Source organism: Pieris brassicae, chromosome 11 (assembly GCF_905147105.1).
Source record: "Pieris brassicae chromosome 11, ilPieBrab1.1, whole genome shotgun sequence".
Classification (NCBI taxonomy): domain Eukaryota; kingdom Metazoa; phylum Arthropoda; class Insecta; order Lepidoptera; family Pieridae; genus Pieris; species Pieris brassicae.
The window spans coordinates 8,615,552-8,630,821 of NC_059675.1; the positions used below are offsets into that span (position 1 = coordinate 8,615,552).

At 33.3% G+C, this 15,270-nt stretch overlaps 1 protein-coding gene across 9 annotated transcripts in view; it reads right to left on the reverse strand.

The window, feature by feature from the left end:
- The window catches only part of LOC123716729 (solute carrier family 12 member 4), a 165,126-nt gene that overhangs the window by 18,001 nt on the left and 131,855 nt on the right, over positions 1–15,270 (reverse strand). The window contains exons 1-2 of one of the 9 annotated variants that reach the window (XM_045672606.1): positions 12,044–12,167; positions 10,954–11,079 (exon numbers count right to left, since the gene is read on the reverse strand). The exons of 7 other annotated variants lie outside the window; for them this stretch is intronic. In XM_045672606.1, the coding sequence (XP_045528562.1) occupies positions 10,954–11,038 (85 nt within the window). In that variant the 5' untranslated portion in view covers positions 11,039–11,079; positions 12,044–12,167. Of the gene's footprint in view, positions 1–10,953; positions 11,080–12,018; positions 12,168–15,270 lie in introns of those variants that run through there. One more of the 9 variants, XM_045672605.1, reaches the window with a different exon arrangement.

The window sequence follows — 15,270 nt, forward strand, 5'->3', positions numbered from 1 at the left end:
CTTAAAATGGCACAGTCGATTGTCACATAGGAACATTAACCATTAAGATAGTTGTTACGTAATTAGAAATGACTTTGGTGCGAACTTAATAAACTGATATATAGTAGTTCTCTATAAAAACTTTGTCTGAGTCTTTCTGAATCTGTTACATTTTTATACTTCACTTCATTTTTTATTAAGGCCGCACTTAGGAAAAAACAACAGTACATATAAATAATAATGTAGCGGTGAAAATAGACGCAGACAGTATGAGCAAACACAACACTTACAACTCTTCAAAATAAATAATAAGTGACAAAAAAAATAACATCCACATTGAAAACAAAAAGTGAAAGAATAAAAGTTGGCAAAACAATCACGAGATTCGATTGAATATTTCAAACCATTCTGTTTGTGAATATTGTGATGACTGAAAATTGCAAATACTGTTTTGACGTTGTTTGGCAATTTTTATACAACACTGGTGGACGATGTGGCAGTCTTTTTATTACATGTTACTACTGTAAATATATCACATAAACACAGGTATTCCATTTCATTTTCATAAAAGTAACAAAACTCGAAAGTCATCCGACTTGAATTTATTGGATTTCGTGCTGCTAATGGTCGAAAGTGCATTTTTCGACAAATCATTGCAAAGTGAAGTGAGTTAAACTCTCCACACACACAATCTGGACATTATTTTACAACTGACATTAACCTCTTACGTCAATTGAATTTTAGATTTTTTTTTCGGAAACTACTCGTTAATATTTTAAATAAATTTTATTGGCGAATTGTTAACCAAACTCAGTACAAATTTACTGTATAAATGTAACAAAAATTCGTTAAAATTAACTGGTATCTGTTTCAAGGCGAATAACAAGCCCACATACCAAAAGAAACATCATCTAATATGTTAGTGTGCTACATCCATAATGCAAATGTATTATGTAATATTTCATTTTCATCGTCTTTTTGGATCTAAGGCAAGTCGGTTTCTCACGATGTATTCCTTCACCGTTGAAGCGAATGTTTAATTCTATTAATGCACAGCCGGGGATCAAACCCACGACCGCAGTGATGAGAGTCACACGCTGAACCCACTAAGCCAACACTGCTCAAACGAATATATTAATAGGTTGAAAATATTATGATAATACTACTCCGATGAGATTAACGAGTGAAAACGTGAACGCAACAATTTATTACCAAAGTAAATATTCAGCCAACGTGTAAATATTCCGACTGAAAATATGTAATTTCAATATTTCATACAACGTCAGAAAGGCTTTCAGTTGACTGCTTAAATTTAATCCATTTCTAGAATACTACCTCACGCATTAAAAATATTAAAATATGTACCTTTAATTTTTTTTGTCAATAATAAAAACGTATTATTTCAATGTTAATGGAGTAAATTATTAATAAATCGATAAAAAGACACATTTTTCTATTAAGACTCCGCGCCCTTGTTGGTAATGCCTACAAGCTAAAGGGTGTGTATAATTCAGGCCAAATTCGATTACCGGACCAATAATATCTTTGTCGAGATAGTAGTCACGTTAAGAAGAAGCGCTTACTTGACTGAGGTAGAAAATTATTATCAAAGCAGTTTCTGTTTGTTTCGATACCCCACCCATGTAGGACACATGGGTAAATCTCATATATACCTTCTGCAACTTCAAGACATCTAAAATTATATAGAGATGTCATAAAGATATAAAGTTCACTAGTGCCTCGAAAGTCCTACAAGATCAGGACCTAAAATATAAGTTAAAACACAGTTATGAACCACATTAGTTTTATTACTTTGCGAAATAATCTAATAGGGAAAATTCAAATATTCTCTCTCAACAGCCATTAGTACAGTGTAGACGGGAGGATATTCGTAATGGCATATATGCCGAACGAGAAATTTAAGTGAACTTTAGGTAGTAAATATTGAAACCAGTTCCTACATGTTTTTAATTAATTTTCAAGAGTAAGTTAAATAAAAAAAATATACAAAGCCATCCATTTATTTCAACAAGGAAATTTTAATATTATATCTTTGTAATATAATATTAGGTCCTTACATATGAAATTGGCGTTTTGTCGTACTGGCCACTTTGACCTCAAATACCTCCTCTTTGGTTAGGAATATCAAATTCAAATTTGTACAGCTATTCACTCATGTATTTGTGCTTCGATGACCGACATTCATTTGTTTTTTCTTCTGTTTTTTTCTGTTTGCGTCACTCATTTTACAAAATGGAAAATTTAAAGTATCGCATTATGTTCGTACTCGTGTACGAGTTCCGCCGTGGCACTAGTGCTGCGGAAACGACTCGAAGGGTGAATGATGTGTATGGTGGTCATGTTGCAACAGAAAACACAGTTCGTTTTTGGTTCCAACGTTTTCGTTCTGGAAATTTCGACCTGCAGAACAAGCCCCGTGGACGCCCTGTGACCCAAGTTGATAATGAAGTATTGAAGGCTAATGTGGAAGCAGATCCATCGCAAACCACGTCCGAGTTAGCTGCAGGCTGCGGTGTTAGTGATAAAACTGTTTTAATTCACTTGAAGCAAATTGGGAAGATTAAAAAGCTTGAAAGGTGGGTACCTCACGAATTGACTGAAGCAAACCGGCAAACGCGCATCGACTGCTGCTTTACATTACTGAACCGGCACAATAATGAAGGTATTTTAAACCGAATCATTACCTGTGATGAAAAATGGATTCTTTACGATAATCGGAAGTGCTCAGCAATGGTTGGATCCTGGCCAGCCAGCCAAATCCTGCCCCAAGCGAAAATTAACCATCAATAATCAAATATTTTTATAAAACTCCTGCGTCACTAGATTAAGGTTAATAGATTAATATTTGTATTTAAGGTATATTTTAAATGAAGAGACAAATAATTTTGCTTTAAAATTGGAACATTACTCATAGAACAACATAACCACATAGGTACAAATCACCTCCTTATTTTATTATAACTAGCCTCAAATGAAAACCAACATCTTACTCTAACTAACTCATACAAAACTGTTTTCATAGTTTAAGCTATGAGGGTAAAAGGGGTAACTTGACTTGATAATTAATTGATTCACTAGTTAAAAACAGGTGTTTACGTGGGTAACACTGAAAATGTTTAGAACTGGCCAGTTTTAGAACTCTTTGGTAACCTAATGTAGTATATTGCATTCATTTGTCATTTGTTGTCTTGTTACACGTAAAAATGATCCTAACGCGAGAAAATTGTCGGTCAATGATTTATTATGACTTTCGTTGTGGGCTTACTCAACAACAAAGCTATGATAGGCTGCGATTAGCATTTTTTAATGAAGCCCCATCTCGTGCCACTCTTTAAAATTGGTTTAACGAGTTTAAATGTGTACGTAGCAATCTCAATGATGATCCGCGTGAGGGACGTCCTTTAACAGCGACTATTGAAGATAAAATCAGTGTTGTGCGACGCATGATAGAGGAAGATAAGAGAGTGACCTATCAGCAGATACGCAAGCCATTGGTATAAGTCAAGTTCAAAAAATATTACACGAACATTTAGGCGTCAGGAAGCTTTGTACCAGATGGATTTCCCATACTTTAAGCTACGACCAAAAACACCTTCGTATGGAGTGGTGTCGCCAAATGTTAGATAAGTTCAACGGCGGTAATTCAAATGCTGTATTTGACATCGTCACTGGTGATGAAAGCTGGATATATTGCTACGAACCCGAAACGAAAAGACAATGAGCTCAGTGGGTGGGATCCTTTCGAGGATCGGCCAACTAAGGTAAGGAAAGGAAGATGATTGCCCCATTCTTTGGTCGGAAAGGTCATTTCGCATTAGTTGTGCTAGAAGATGGAAGGACAGTTACTACAGACTGGTATATCAATCGCTGTTTGCCTGTTGTCTTGGAAAAAATTCGACAGCAGCGCCCTCGAACAAGGATCCTCCTTCCCCACGACAATGCTTCAGCAACAAACTGTTGAATATTTGACTATGGCAGGTGTTGAGATAATGAGTTATTCGCCATACAGTCCTGACCTGGCGCCCTACGACTTTCATTTATTCCCAAGAACTTAAAATAAAATTCGAGGTATTCGCTTTACGCCCTGAAGATGCGGTGAAAGAGTACGAAAATGCCATAGAAGAGACCCCTGAGGAAGAATGGGCCCACTGCTTTTCTCAGTGGTTCCATCGAATGCGACGATGTGTAGAGAGGAACGGAGATTACTTCGAGAAATAATAAAAGTATTGGTAAGTTTCTACTTTAAGCCGTTTTTCGTATTCTAAACATTTTAGTGCTACCTAGGTATAGTGAACAAAATAATTATCTGCTGTTGAAACCCCATCCTTTTGAATATTAGAAACATAAATTATCATTTATACGTTAATAGCTAGTTCATTTTTCATTATACCAAGTTTGTAAATACTGCCTGGTAGGCACACATTAGCCGAGCAACATATTTCGTTCACAGTAGTCAACATAAATTGTGAGTTATTGCGAGCTCGGAATGTTATGAGGAAAAACTTTCCTGTCACAAGTAGCAAGTAAATGAAGTGTACGCAATAGAAAAGGATGAAACGGTTTCAACAATGTAGCGCACGCTAAGCTCATTATTAAATCATATCAGATTTGCAAATTTTGTAAGCTCACAAGTACTGACGAGCGAGTGGATTAAGCTGTGTTGGCGCTGAATATTAATATTGGCTTGTTCTAGTTAAAAATTAAAGTTAAATATAGTTGAGAAATTCGTCAACGAAAGCAAAATTATAGATATCTCTTCTTTTTATGGAATATTTATGTTTGGTTTTGATTACTCTCAATTAATATTTTATAACTATATTTAGTAAGCTTTATTAGGAATAAGAAAAAGAGGCATTCAAGAGCTATTTTGAAAGGGGATAAAGGCATAATTCATTATATATATATTTAATAATCAGTAATGTTATCTGACATTTAAATAAACAGTACTGGCAGTAAACGAATTTTAAGTTAGGAAAAGGTCAAACTCTGACATTTGCATAGAATCAAATCATCAGTAATTGAGTTTTCTACACTCGTTGAATACATCCTACGCAATTTATAACCGAGTCATTAATTTATTTAGATAAATGTCACAGTTTTAAATTAATATTCCTCGTCTGCGGAGTTCTTCATTACAACTGATTTTATCCGCCATTTGCGTGATATTGATTTATTATATGTATACACACATTTCGAAATAAGCGGACGATTTACAGCTGTAAAAATGCAGTTCGTATTTTTTCTGATTAGTTTATTGTAAACAATATGGTCTGTAAGTGAATTATATAACATTACTGAACACAGTTCGTGGCCCGAACGACAAAATAATTAAGCTTCGTCATCTTAACAAGTCAGTTCTTTGAAAAAGAAAACAAACCAAAGCAGAAACTTGTTGTTTATAAACGATGGGACGTAAAAACTAGCAACATATAGCTTCAATTATTTTTATTCAATCCGTTACGTTTGTTAAAGGAAAAAATATCCTTTACCTTTAAAATGAAAAATCCACAACTTTGGCGTTGATTGAGGAACAAAACAGTTTCATCCCTTATCTCATGTTTGTTGCATAAGGCAAAATCACTAAGTGAATGAACAACGTTATTACGTCCTAGACCGTAATTCATTCACGCTGTTGTGAAACTTTTAACTCAATAAGAAAATACTTAGAAATGAAAATAAGTTTCTTGTTAAAACTGAACATTGTTACGTGTCGAAGCCAGGATGACACTAATTGACTTTCAGCTTCGCTTTCCTCTAGATTTGTCCATAAATTCGTTGCAGGAGAAATGTTTGGCAAGATTCCAAAACGTACTCTATTTTCTTGCCCTATTTTTATACAGGATCGAAATTATAGAGCAACTTCATGGGTTTTAAAGAGATGAATCCAGAAAGATCAATACACATTGATAGAGGACTCAGGCACATGCAAGCAAAATGCGCAGTGTTATTAATAAAAAAAAATATATGTTTATAAATTTTAAGTACATATGGATAAGAAGTACAATGTGTAAGATTTGGGAATCCTTTTAAGTAAGTAATACCTGTATCAGAGTGACCAGCTCTTCCATAACAAACTTAATTATACATTCCTTAAAGTAGATTTATATACAATTTAATTACATCCTTTATTTTATTTATTGCGGTTTTTGATTTTTCAACTGTTATCAACACGCTTGAGTGCATGAGTGAGGAGTGAGTGAATGAATAAAGTTACACATTTTATTCATTCAGTCACTCACTACTACATACTGGGTCTCAGAAGAAGCTCTAACACTGCGTAGGGTGTGTTCATAAGCCAATCTTTTAGTCGTATTTTTAGATGGTAGACAGTGAACGGGTAGATTTTAAGCAGCCTATTTAATTTATTATAGATATAGTCTGCTTGCATATAGCGTCTGGCGAAGTCAGTCCTTACGGTCTGACCGACGACAACATCTCCATTTGTTTTTAAGAAGACCCTATCAAATGGTAGCGCTCTGTGTGTTTTTAAAATAAGACTCAGGGCATACAGCTTCCTAACGGATAGTAATTGGCTGAGATGATAAAGCTCGTCCGATGGGAATCTATATGGCCGGAACAGCATGAGTTTTAATAGAACCCTATGTGTTCCAATTCCAAAAAGTTTATTTTATTGGCCGCTCCACATATGTTTATGCAATATGTCAATACGGACTGAACGAGTGCTATGTAAATTTTTGTGAGTATTACATCCGATGTAATGTGTCGCAAAATTTTAAAAATGTATGTTAATTTCCTTAATCTACCAGTCCTTAATTTACCATGATAGTCGTTCGTCTATATGAATGCCTAAATATTTGATAGTCTCTTTGCATATCGCAGTTATGTATTTTAATTTTGAAAGCCTTTAGGTGGTTGAGTTCGATCAGAAATTCTGAAACATACATAGTTAGTTTTCTCTTTATTGAATGACAAAAGGTTTAAATCAAGCCACTTAGCAATAGTTGTCAGTCCATCTATCGTTGATTTTTTTTACTTCTGCCCAGTTAAGCCCTGTGAAAAGTACAGCTGTATCATCCTCATAGGAAAATATTTGCCCGTGATCAAGTTTTAGATTGCTTAATGCATATGTATATGTAGTTTAGTAGTCTGTAGTTATTGACTTTGTCTTTATCGCCTAATTTAAGTACTGGTACAATAATAGCTTGCTTAAGTTTTGTCGGGAATATCCCTTTTAGTAATAGGTTGACATAGACAAGGTACTAAAAGACCTCTAGCGAGTTTTAGAAATCGTGTGGGAATATTATCCCACCCCGGTGCGCTATCTGATTTTAGGTTTTTATTAAATGATCAACCTCTAGAGGGTCAGTACAAAATAGAACAAACCAGTGCAAGCTGGATATTGGGGCTAGTGCTGATGTGGAGGAGCGTGACGCGCTTTGTTGAATTTGTTGTTATTACTCAATATTATATAAATATTAATATGTTATCAACCTTACGTACTCATAACATCAAATTACCTAAATTTAAAAGTTAGAGCAATAGTCTTTTTTATCAAACATTGTTACATTCACCATTTAATAAATAATAGCGATTGGCTAAGTAGAGAACGTTACAATAAAATGTTCAAAGAGAAATAATTGGTGTCCAGTCAAGGTGATTTGGTGTTGAGGACGTCCGATATTTATGCTATCTCGCAAAGGGCCCCTTTAAATCAAATCGATTTCTATTCTAGCGTATGCCCGAAATTGGAGCAAAGGCATTTATGCCTTTCACATTTTAGGCATCTATTACTCAGTTTATTGGTAATTATTTAAGTTTGAAGTTTAAATTAACTGTTTTTTAACCGACTTAAATAATCGAATTTACAATTCGACGTGTTTTTTTTGTGTATGTTCAAGAAAGGCTCCTCCGTTCATGGTTGATCTAGATGTCCAATGATTTGGATTTGTAGTGAATTAGTCCCGTACAAAAAGTTTTGTCATCAGATGATTAGTTTTAAGGATATTTACTATAATGTTTTGTAAATTATCTACCGCCACGTCGCTTATTAGGCGATGGTTAATAACACTATTATAATGATTTGGTTGGATGTTTTGAGACAGTCGTTACAGCGATGTAAACAATATTATAAAAAACAGAAACATTTTAATATATAACTTTATCCATATTTTTTGATAAAGTTAGACTTTAAAATCATTAAACCATTACTCTTATACGTCTAAGGAGTTTATTGTGGATTTAAATACGATAAGCTGAGAATTTTTAATAAAAAATAACTAATGTTATAATACAAGTTTGTAATGGTTTTATTACTAATTTATATGTATTTAAAAATAAAGATATTGAAGAACGTTGAACATATAGGTTTATGAGCGGTTTTTGTATTGACTAAAGCAAAGGTCGGGTGCATTCAATTTTAAATGACTTCTTGAAACCTCAGACGGTACTTAAATATTTATACGAGAGCTTAAGCCCCTGACTGGAGCTTCCCTAACTGCCAGCTAATGGTTTCTTACATTAAAATGTAATAGTAGTGTACTATATATAAATTTTAACATTAAAAACATGTTTTGACAGCCCTATGTTAGACACCAACAATAAACAAGTAAATATTACAACATCCACTGTTTAACTTCGATTTTAATATTTATCATGTATAGGAAAATAATAAAATAATGTTTATCGTCGTATTACAGTTTAATAATAATATAGTAACTCGTGTTGATAATTCCAGCTATTGAAAAACCACAGGGGACCAAAAGTTATTATACTAAATAAACATGACTTTTTCATACATATGTAATAAAAACTATTAAGCAAACGATATCTAGTGTTCTTTCTAAAATGCGTACACAATTGAAAGTTTGTGGCATTCGATATGTATCGAGTATGTATATATATAAATTATTTACTTTAATATGAGAAACACAGATTGTGTACATAGTTTGTAAAATAGATGAATACTAAAACTTTATTTATTCTATAAGATTATCATTTCATGCGAGTTTCCTTAGAACATTACAAAGAGAACAGCTTGTCAGAATGTTCCTGATTCACAAAGAGGCAAGTTCCTTTTGATGAACATTTCATTCGTCACTGTTACTGTTGAAATGTATTTTTTAAGACTATTTTTTATCGCACTGATAAAACGAAGCAAAAAATAAAAGGCATACATCTGTTTTTCCTCTAAGGCTTTTATTTTTCCAGTCGTTGAATTAATTCATTTGACGTCAGCTAAGTAACGTTTAAGAAGATATTTCTATTATGAACACGTTCTTCTAAATCAACAATGGCTTTTCAACGTAATGTAATACGATACCTTGTCGTAAGATATACCTTGTAATAAAAATGTAAGTGACAAAAAATAACGCTTTCCAGATGTTTCGAAGGATTCTTATTAAAGATTATTTAATTAATTCAGAGTTTAGCTTTGAGCGTTGCAATTTTCTTGAACTAGTTTTACCTACAGGGCGAAATCAGTATTCTCAGATTTAAAAAGATATTAACTATTTGCTTTGTTTATTGAACATTATTTTTTCACTAAATTGTGTATTTATTTTAAAGACCCTTACTAAAGTAAAACCAGTCGTTAAATATTCCTGATAATTTTTTTAAGCAATTAACATTTCATCTAAAGCCAAGTTTAGTTGAACTTCAGATCAGATTCAATTCTAAAACTTTTAAGCGAATACTAATTCAGAACTTTACGAGCGATAGCATTGAGAGGAAAATGTGTAACTTTTGGAATGATTTTGAGTAGATGTAATTATCAAAGGCAGAAAATACAAAAATCGTTTCGTTCTTCTGATTATTTTATATAAACAGTGCCTCCGATTTTATTTGTACAAAAAAGCATCCTATTAAGCTTTCATTTATGCCTGAAAAGTGAAAAATATGAAGACCAAATTTTCCGTAAAATAAAGTTATAGGCAATCTGTTGTCGCTGTAGTTTTATTTTAAAAATTTACTGTAACAAATATTGAATTAATGGTGATTTTCAATATTTTTACTAACATTGTTTACGCTCAAAATAAATATAGAACCTTAGGAGTTCCTTTATTGTGAAAAATAATATTATTATTGCTTATTGACAAGCTATGGTCACGATATTGCATTGTAAATATTCTATTCAATATGTGTGTTTATGCAATTAAAATATTGTCTACTAAACGGATTGGAAAGCTTTACCGAGCTCAAGGCGAGAAACCTATCAAGTCGCGACAAAGACTCGGTTTATTTTCAGTTTTCCCTTATATTGACCAAAGATTATAAAAAAAAAAATTTTTCTCAGTAATTAAAGGTAGCTGCGCAAAAGATGTCATAAAAATGTATATTTTTGCAATACTATGTTTTCTGAAAAAAAATAACCAAGACCATACGCCATTTCTTTTCTTTTACGCTTTTAGAATAGAAAATTGTCTTATGAGTTAAACTTTATTGTTAATATAATTTATCTACAGAAGCTGAAATGTAATAAGTACAAAGTTACGTTGTTATTAAATCGTAATCCTCTTTCCTCGGTTATGAGGTTTTTCAAAGGCTTTGGTAACATACATCTCTAGATCTGTATTTAATATTTTATCTACATTTAAAATAAAAAAGTAACTGGTCAATCAGTGGTTAAAATATTTATATACTTGAGTGTATAATTTAAAGTAATATACAATAATATACAATTAATTCAAATTGCTAGTACTTGATGATTTAAAAAAATAAATATATTAGTTATTCTTTTTATAGAATAAAATTGTAGCTTTTGAAATTATAATGTATCGTTTAACAGAAAGCTATAATGCATTATATCTATCCCTTATATTTAAATACACAATGTTCTCCCACTAAGTTAGCCCTGATTTACAAAGGTACTGCCTAGCCTCAAATATCTTTAAATTTTTGTCGTAATCTGTAGTAAATTATAAATATACAAGACAAAATATTCAATTATATTTCAGGTTGTGTACATTTATAAACGACCATATATTTACAAATTACCTTTTTTCCCCGGCGAGGTACAGTTGCTTTTATTAGAAGGTGATTTTGTTTCAAACGCAGCCATTTTCTCCTTTTCGGACGACATGCTCACACGCTTTTACCGAAACTAAGCGACCGCTACCATTACTACAACATGTATTGAGGATCACCAATTGCTCCCATAATGTTAATAAATGTAAGTTATGTGTGCAAATCCGGGCCGAATAATATAACTCAAATATAGAAATGAGACAGAGACAATAAGCAAGGCATTGAATTTTTTTTATCAAATGTCTCGTAATTGTCTTAATTTAAATCCAAATACACTATTTGTTGCTTATGGTTAAAAACGATTTGATTGATTTTTTAAAGAATTACCTTCTAATTTTAAATTATGTTTTATTCTGCGTAAAGCAAATTGTAGTTCAGTTCTTGTTATGTTTTATAATAAAACTGTAACATGTTAAGCAAACAATGGGATTCACGAGCGCCGGACAGTAACGCTATTAACAGATGATATAAAAGAACAAAAGAATTCAATAATATGTGTTTTATAGTTTTAACGATTAAATAATGAATTTGTTCTGAACTTTATACTACTATAATATTTTAATATTTAAAGTAATAACAAAATATAAAGAAGATAAAAATAGAAGATTTATGAAGTGTTTAATATGATTCATGATAAATGATGTAAAGTAGTTTGTATTGATTTGAATTTTAGGGTATACAAGTAAATTAAACAATGATAGACATCGATGATTTAATGAGTGATAAAAACAATAAGATGAATAATGCCACAAATTTATTTAAATATTTTAAAATAGAACATTTCTGCAGATACAGAACTTGGCTTTAAATTTAATAAAACACCAGGTTGCGTTAAACAAAGATGACCGTAAGGAAAATTAAGTCCAAGTTAGATTTAGACTTTTAGATTTAGATTAGATTTAGATAGACTTTTTGTTTTTGAAACCGCGCGAAGGAATGCTAATGGGTAAGTGGTAAGCCGTCCAGATGATATGAGATCTATGAATAGTGAAAGTGCTCATGCAATGAAAACTGAAAGTTCGATGTCATTGAAACCTGTAAGTTACGTAAGCGCGGTAACCTGCAACCTGGGAGCGATTGGGGAGCTTCCTGCGGGGGAGCGCGTGGGGCGTCGCGTCGCGCGTGCCGTGCGCGTCGAGGGCGCGTTCGTGCTCGCTCGTGTCGCGTAACACGGGAGGAATCGATGCGGGCAGCGGGCGGCAGCGGAGTGCTGCAACGGGAGGCTGCGCGGCCCCCCACATCCCGCGACCCGGGCTCCGCGCATGCGCACGCAGCTCCCGGCCTGTCGAGCCGCCCGCGAGACGCCGTACTACAGTCTACAACTTGATTGATCTTAATTTATTCTGTGTTTAATATGAAATATTTTTTATTAGGTATATTTAACTAATTTGATGATAGATAATAGATTGATAAATGATTGGTAATAGACTAGTATTTTTACTCCTATTGGTATTTCATTGTTTCACTTAAACTTATTCTAATGGTCAAATTCTGACGTAATTTGAAACATCTCACCGAAAATTGCAACGTATCTTACTTAACATTTCAATTCCCGGCGCGCTGATTTACGATACTACAACTTTTTATACGATGTTTTTTTTCTGTATTAGTAGACTACAATATTGTACTATCGAACCTACATATTTTACCCTCACTGTTGGCCTCACTGTGATTAAGTTATGACAATGAGGCCATTATTAGATTATTGTATTCGCTCCGTCATCGAATTTACTCGTGCCAATGACGATGCAATAATATGTTGATATTTTGAAAGCTATAGCTATAGCTTTATGACATGCGCCTTGTTGCCTCACATGCCAAACTTATAAGTTTATGTTATGAATATTACTAAAACATTTGAAACATGTATAGGATATAAACATGACATAAACTGCAAAGTATGTGTACACATTTATACATTACGTCATAGGAATTAAACTTTTACGTATTGATACATGAGCATTTATATTTTAAGCAATAATGAAGGTTCAAATTAAAAGTATAATTAAAATACAAGAAGATTAAAACCAAAATGTTTAACATTAAGGAAGACATTTCTAACAATAGAACGGTTTGTATCAAACAATGTAAAGTAATCATTTTGCCAGCAGCGGCCTATCTTGATGTCCCGTCTTGAATAACTATCTGGAGGCCTATGGCATGTTTGTTTAACGTTAGTGCAAGACTGTAACTCACTTCCGTGAAGATAGCTAAGCTAGCAGATTATCTCTAACATTCGGTATACCCTGAACCTTCACTTACACTTTGAGTCTAGAAGGAATTACTTGAAAATAACCAAATTTCGTAAATAAATGTAATATTTATAATAATATTTAGGCAATATTTCAAAATGAAGTTTATTATATCGAAAATATGTCCAACGGCCATCCTAAACCATGATACGTAGCGAGATTTCCAACCCGCTCTCGCTTGGTTTAGCGTCAAGAACTGGTGGCAATTTGGTGAAGTAGAAGTTTTAGTCCAGAGACCCAAAAACAAGATGAACGCCATACTTTGCTAATATCAACTTGCAGATAATCAGCGTACATTGGTCTCCCGGTCTCCTAGTTTCATACCACAAAAATTCAACGGCAGATAGAGGGGGAGTAGTCGAACAACCTTGATAAGTAACTTAAGTCAGTGAGTGATGAGAGGCGGTAGTTGTGCATTCCATTTTTGAAGTTTGGTCAAAACATAAAGTCAAAGTCAAAATCATTTAGTCATATATATAGTGTACATTACACTTATGAACGTCAAAAATGGGGTGTTTTAACAAAAGTCGAGAACCTTGAGCAATTAATAATCGTAGAGTAAAAAAATTAAAATTATGCCGTACGAGTTCACGTTAGGTGTCTTTCGCGCGATCTAGCTGAAAATTTAGTTGTGTCCTTAAATCGTAATTGTAACGTTAATTTTAAGATCTTATTTAATTAAAAAAACAAATCAGTCTGGATAACAAAACAACTTCACTAAATAGCTTTATATATCTTAGACATTTTTCCCTAGATTTATAATCAACGCCTAGTAATACCTAGATGAAACAGCGGAAATTGATTGGAATTACTTCCAAGATATTACTATCTTCTTTTTAAATAAACAGTTAAACTTAAACGCGCTGCGGATGCAACTTAGTCGATATTGTGCTTTGGTTTAAATCAGAATATTGATAATACATTAATATGATGATTGAGTTGTGAATCTGCATCGATAATTTGTCACTGTGATCGGGAAATCCCCGAAATTCAGGTGATATTAAAAGCGTGTTTGCCACAATATTCATATTGATCTTATTAGTGAACGTTACGTTAAATGAAAAGTTGATTTTTAAATATTATGTTTATTAATACAGGTCGGACGAAAGAGAGCTGTTTATGGGTAAGTTTCTGATTTTTGTTAATTCATCTTTTTCTTTTATAGCAAGTATAAATTGAAGAGCTTATATCCAGTAAACAAAGATACACTGTTCTATCTCATCCAATTATAATAAACGTTACTCACATAATGCTTTAAATATGCTCGTATAACTAGTTTTATTAGATATAACCGAGATAATGATTTAAGCCAAAGAAAATCTAAAAAAGAAAATGGATACTTTTGCTCGCGCAACTAAAAGCATTTGCATTAAGTGGTACTTTCGAGTTTCTTGTTTGGATTCGAAAAAAAAAATTATGTATTATATACAAAGCATACTGACGGCGTGTTAGATGTCAAAACTAAATCTGCAGCTAAAATAAATGTACGTGTAAGTCTATTGTATACTTTTACGTGGGTAACACTGAAAATGTTTACTTAAATGTCGCCAAATGTTAGATAAGTTCAACGGCGGTGACTCAAATACAGTATTTGACATCGTCACAGGAGTTGAAAGCTGGATATATTTCTATGAACCCGAAACCAAAAGACAATCAGCTCAGTGGGTGTTTCCTTTCGAGGATCGGCCAACCAAGGCAAAAAAAGATGATTCCCTCACTATTTGGTCGGAAAGGTCATTTCGCGACAGTTGTGCTACAAAGGGAAGGACATTTACTGCAGACTGGTATGTCAATCGCTGTTTGCCTGTTGTCTTGGAAAAAAATTGACAGCAGCGCCCTCGAAGGAGGTTACTCCTTCACCACGACAATTCTTCAGCGCACTCCGCAAAACGGACACTTGAATATTTGACTATGGTAGATGTTGAGATAATGAGTTATTCGCCATACAGTCCTGGCCTGGCGCCCTGCGACTTTCATTTATTCCCAAGAACTAAAGATAAAATTCGGGATATTCGCTTTACAAGCCCTGAAGATG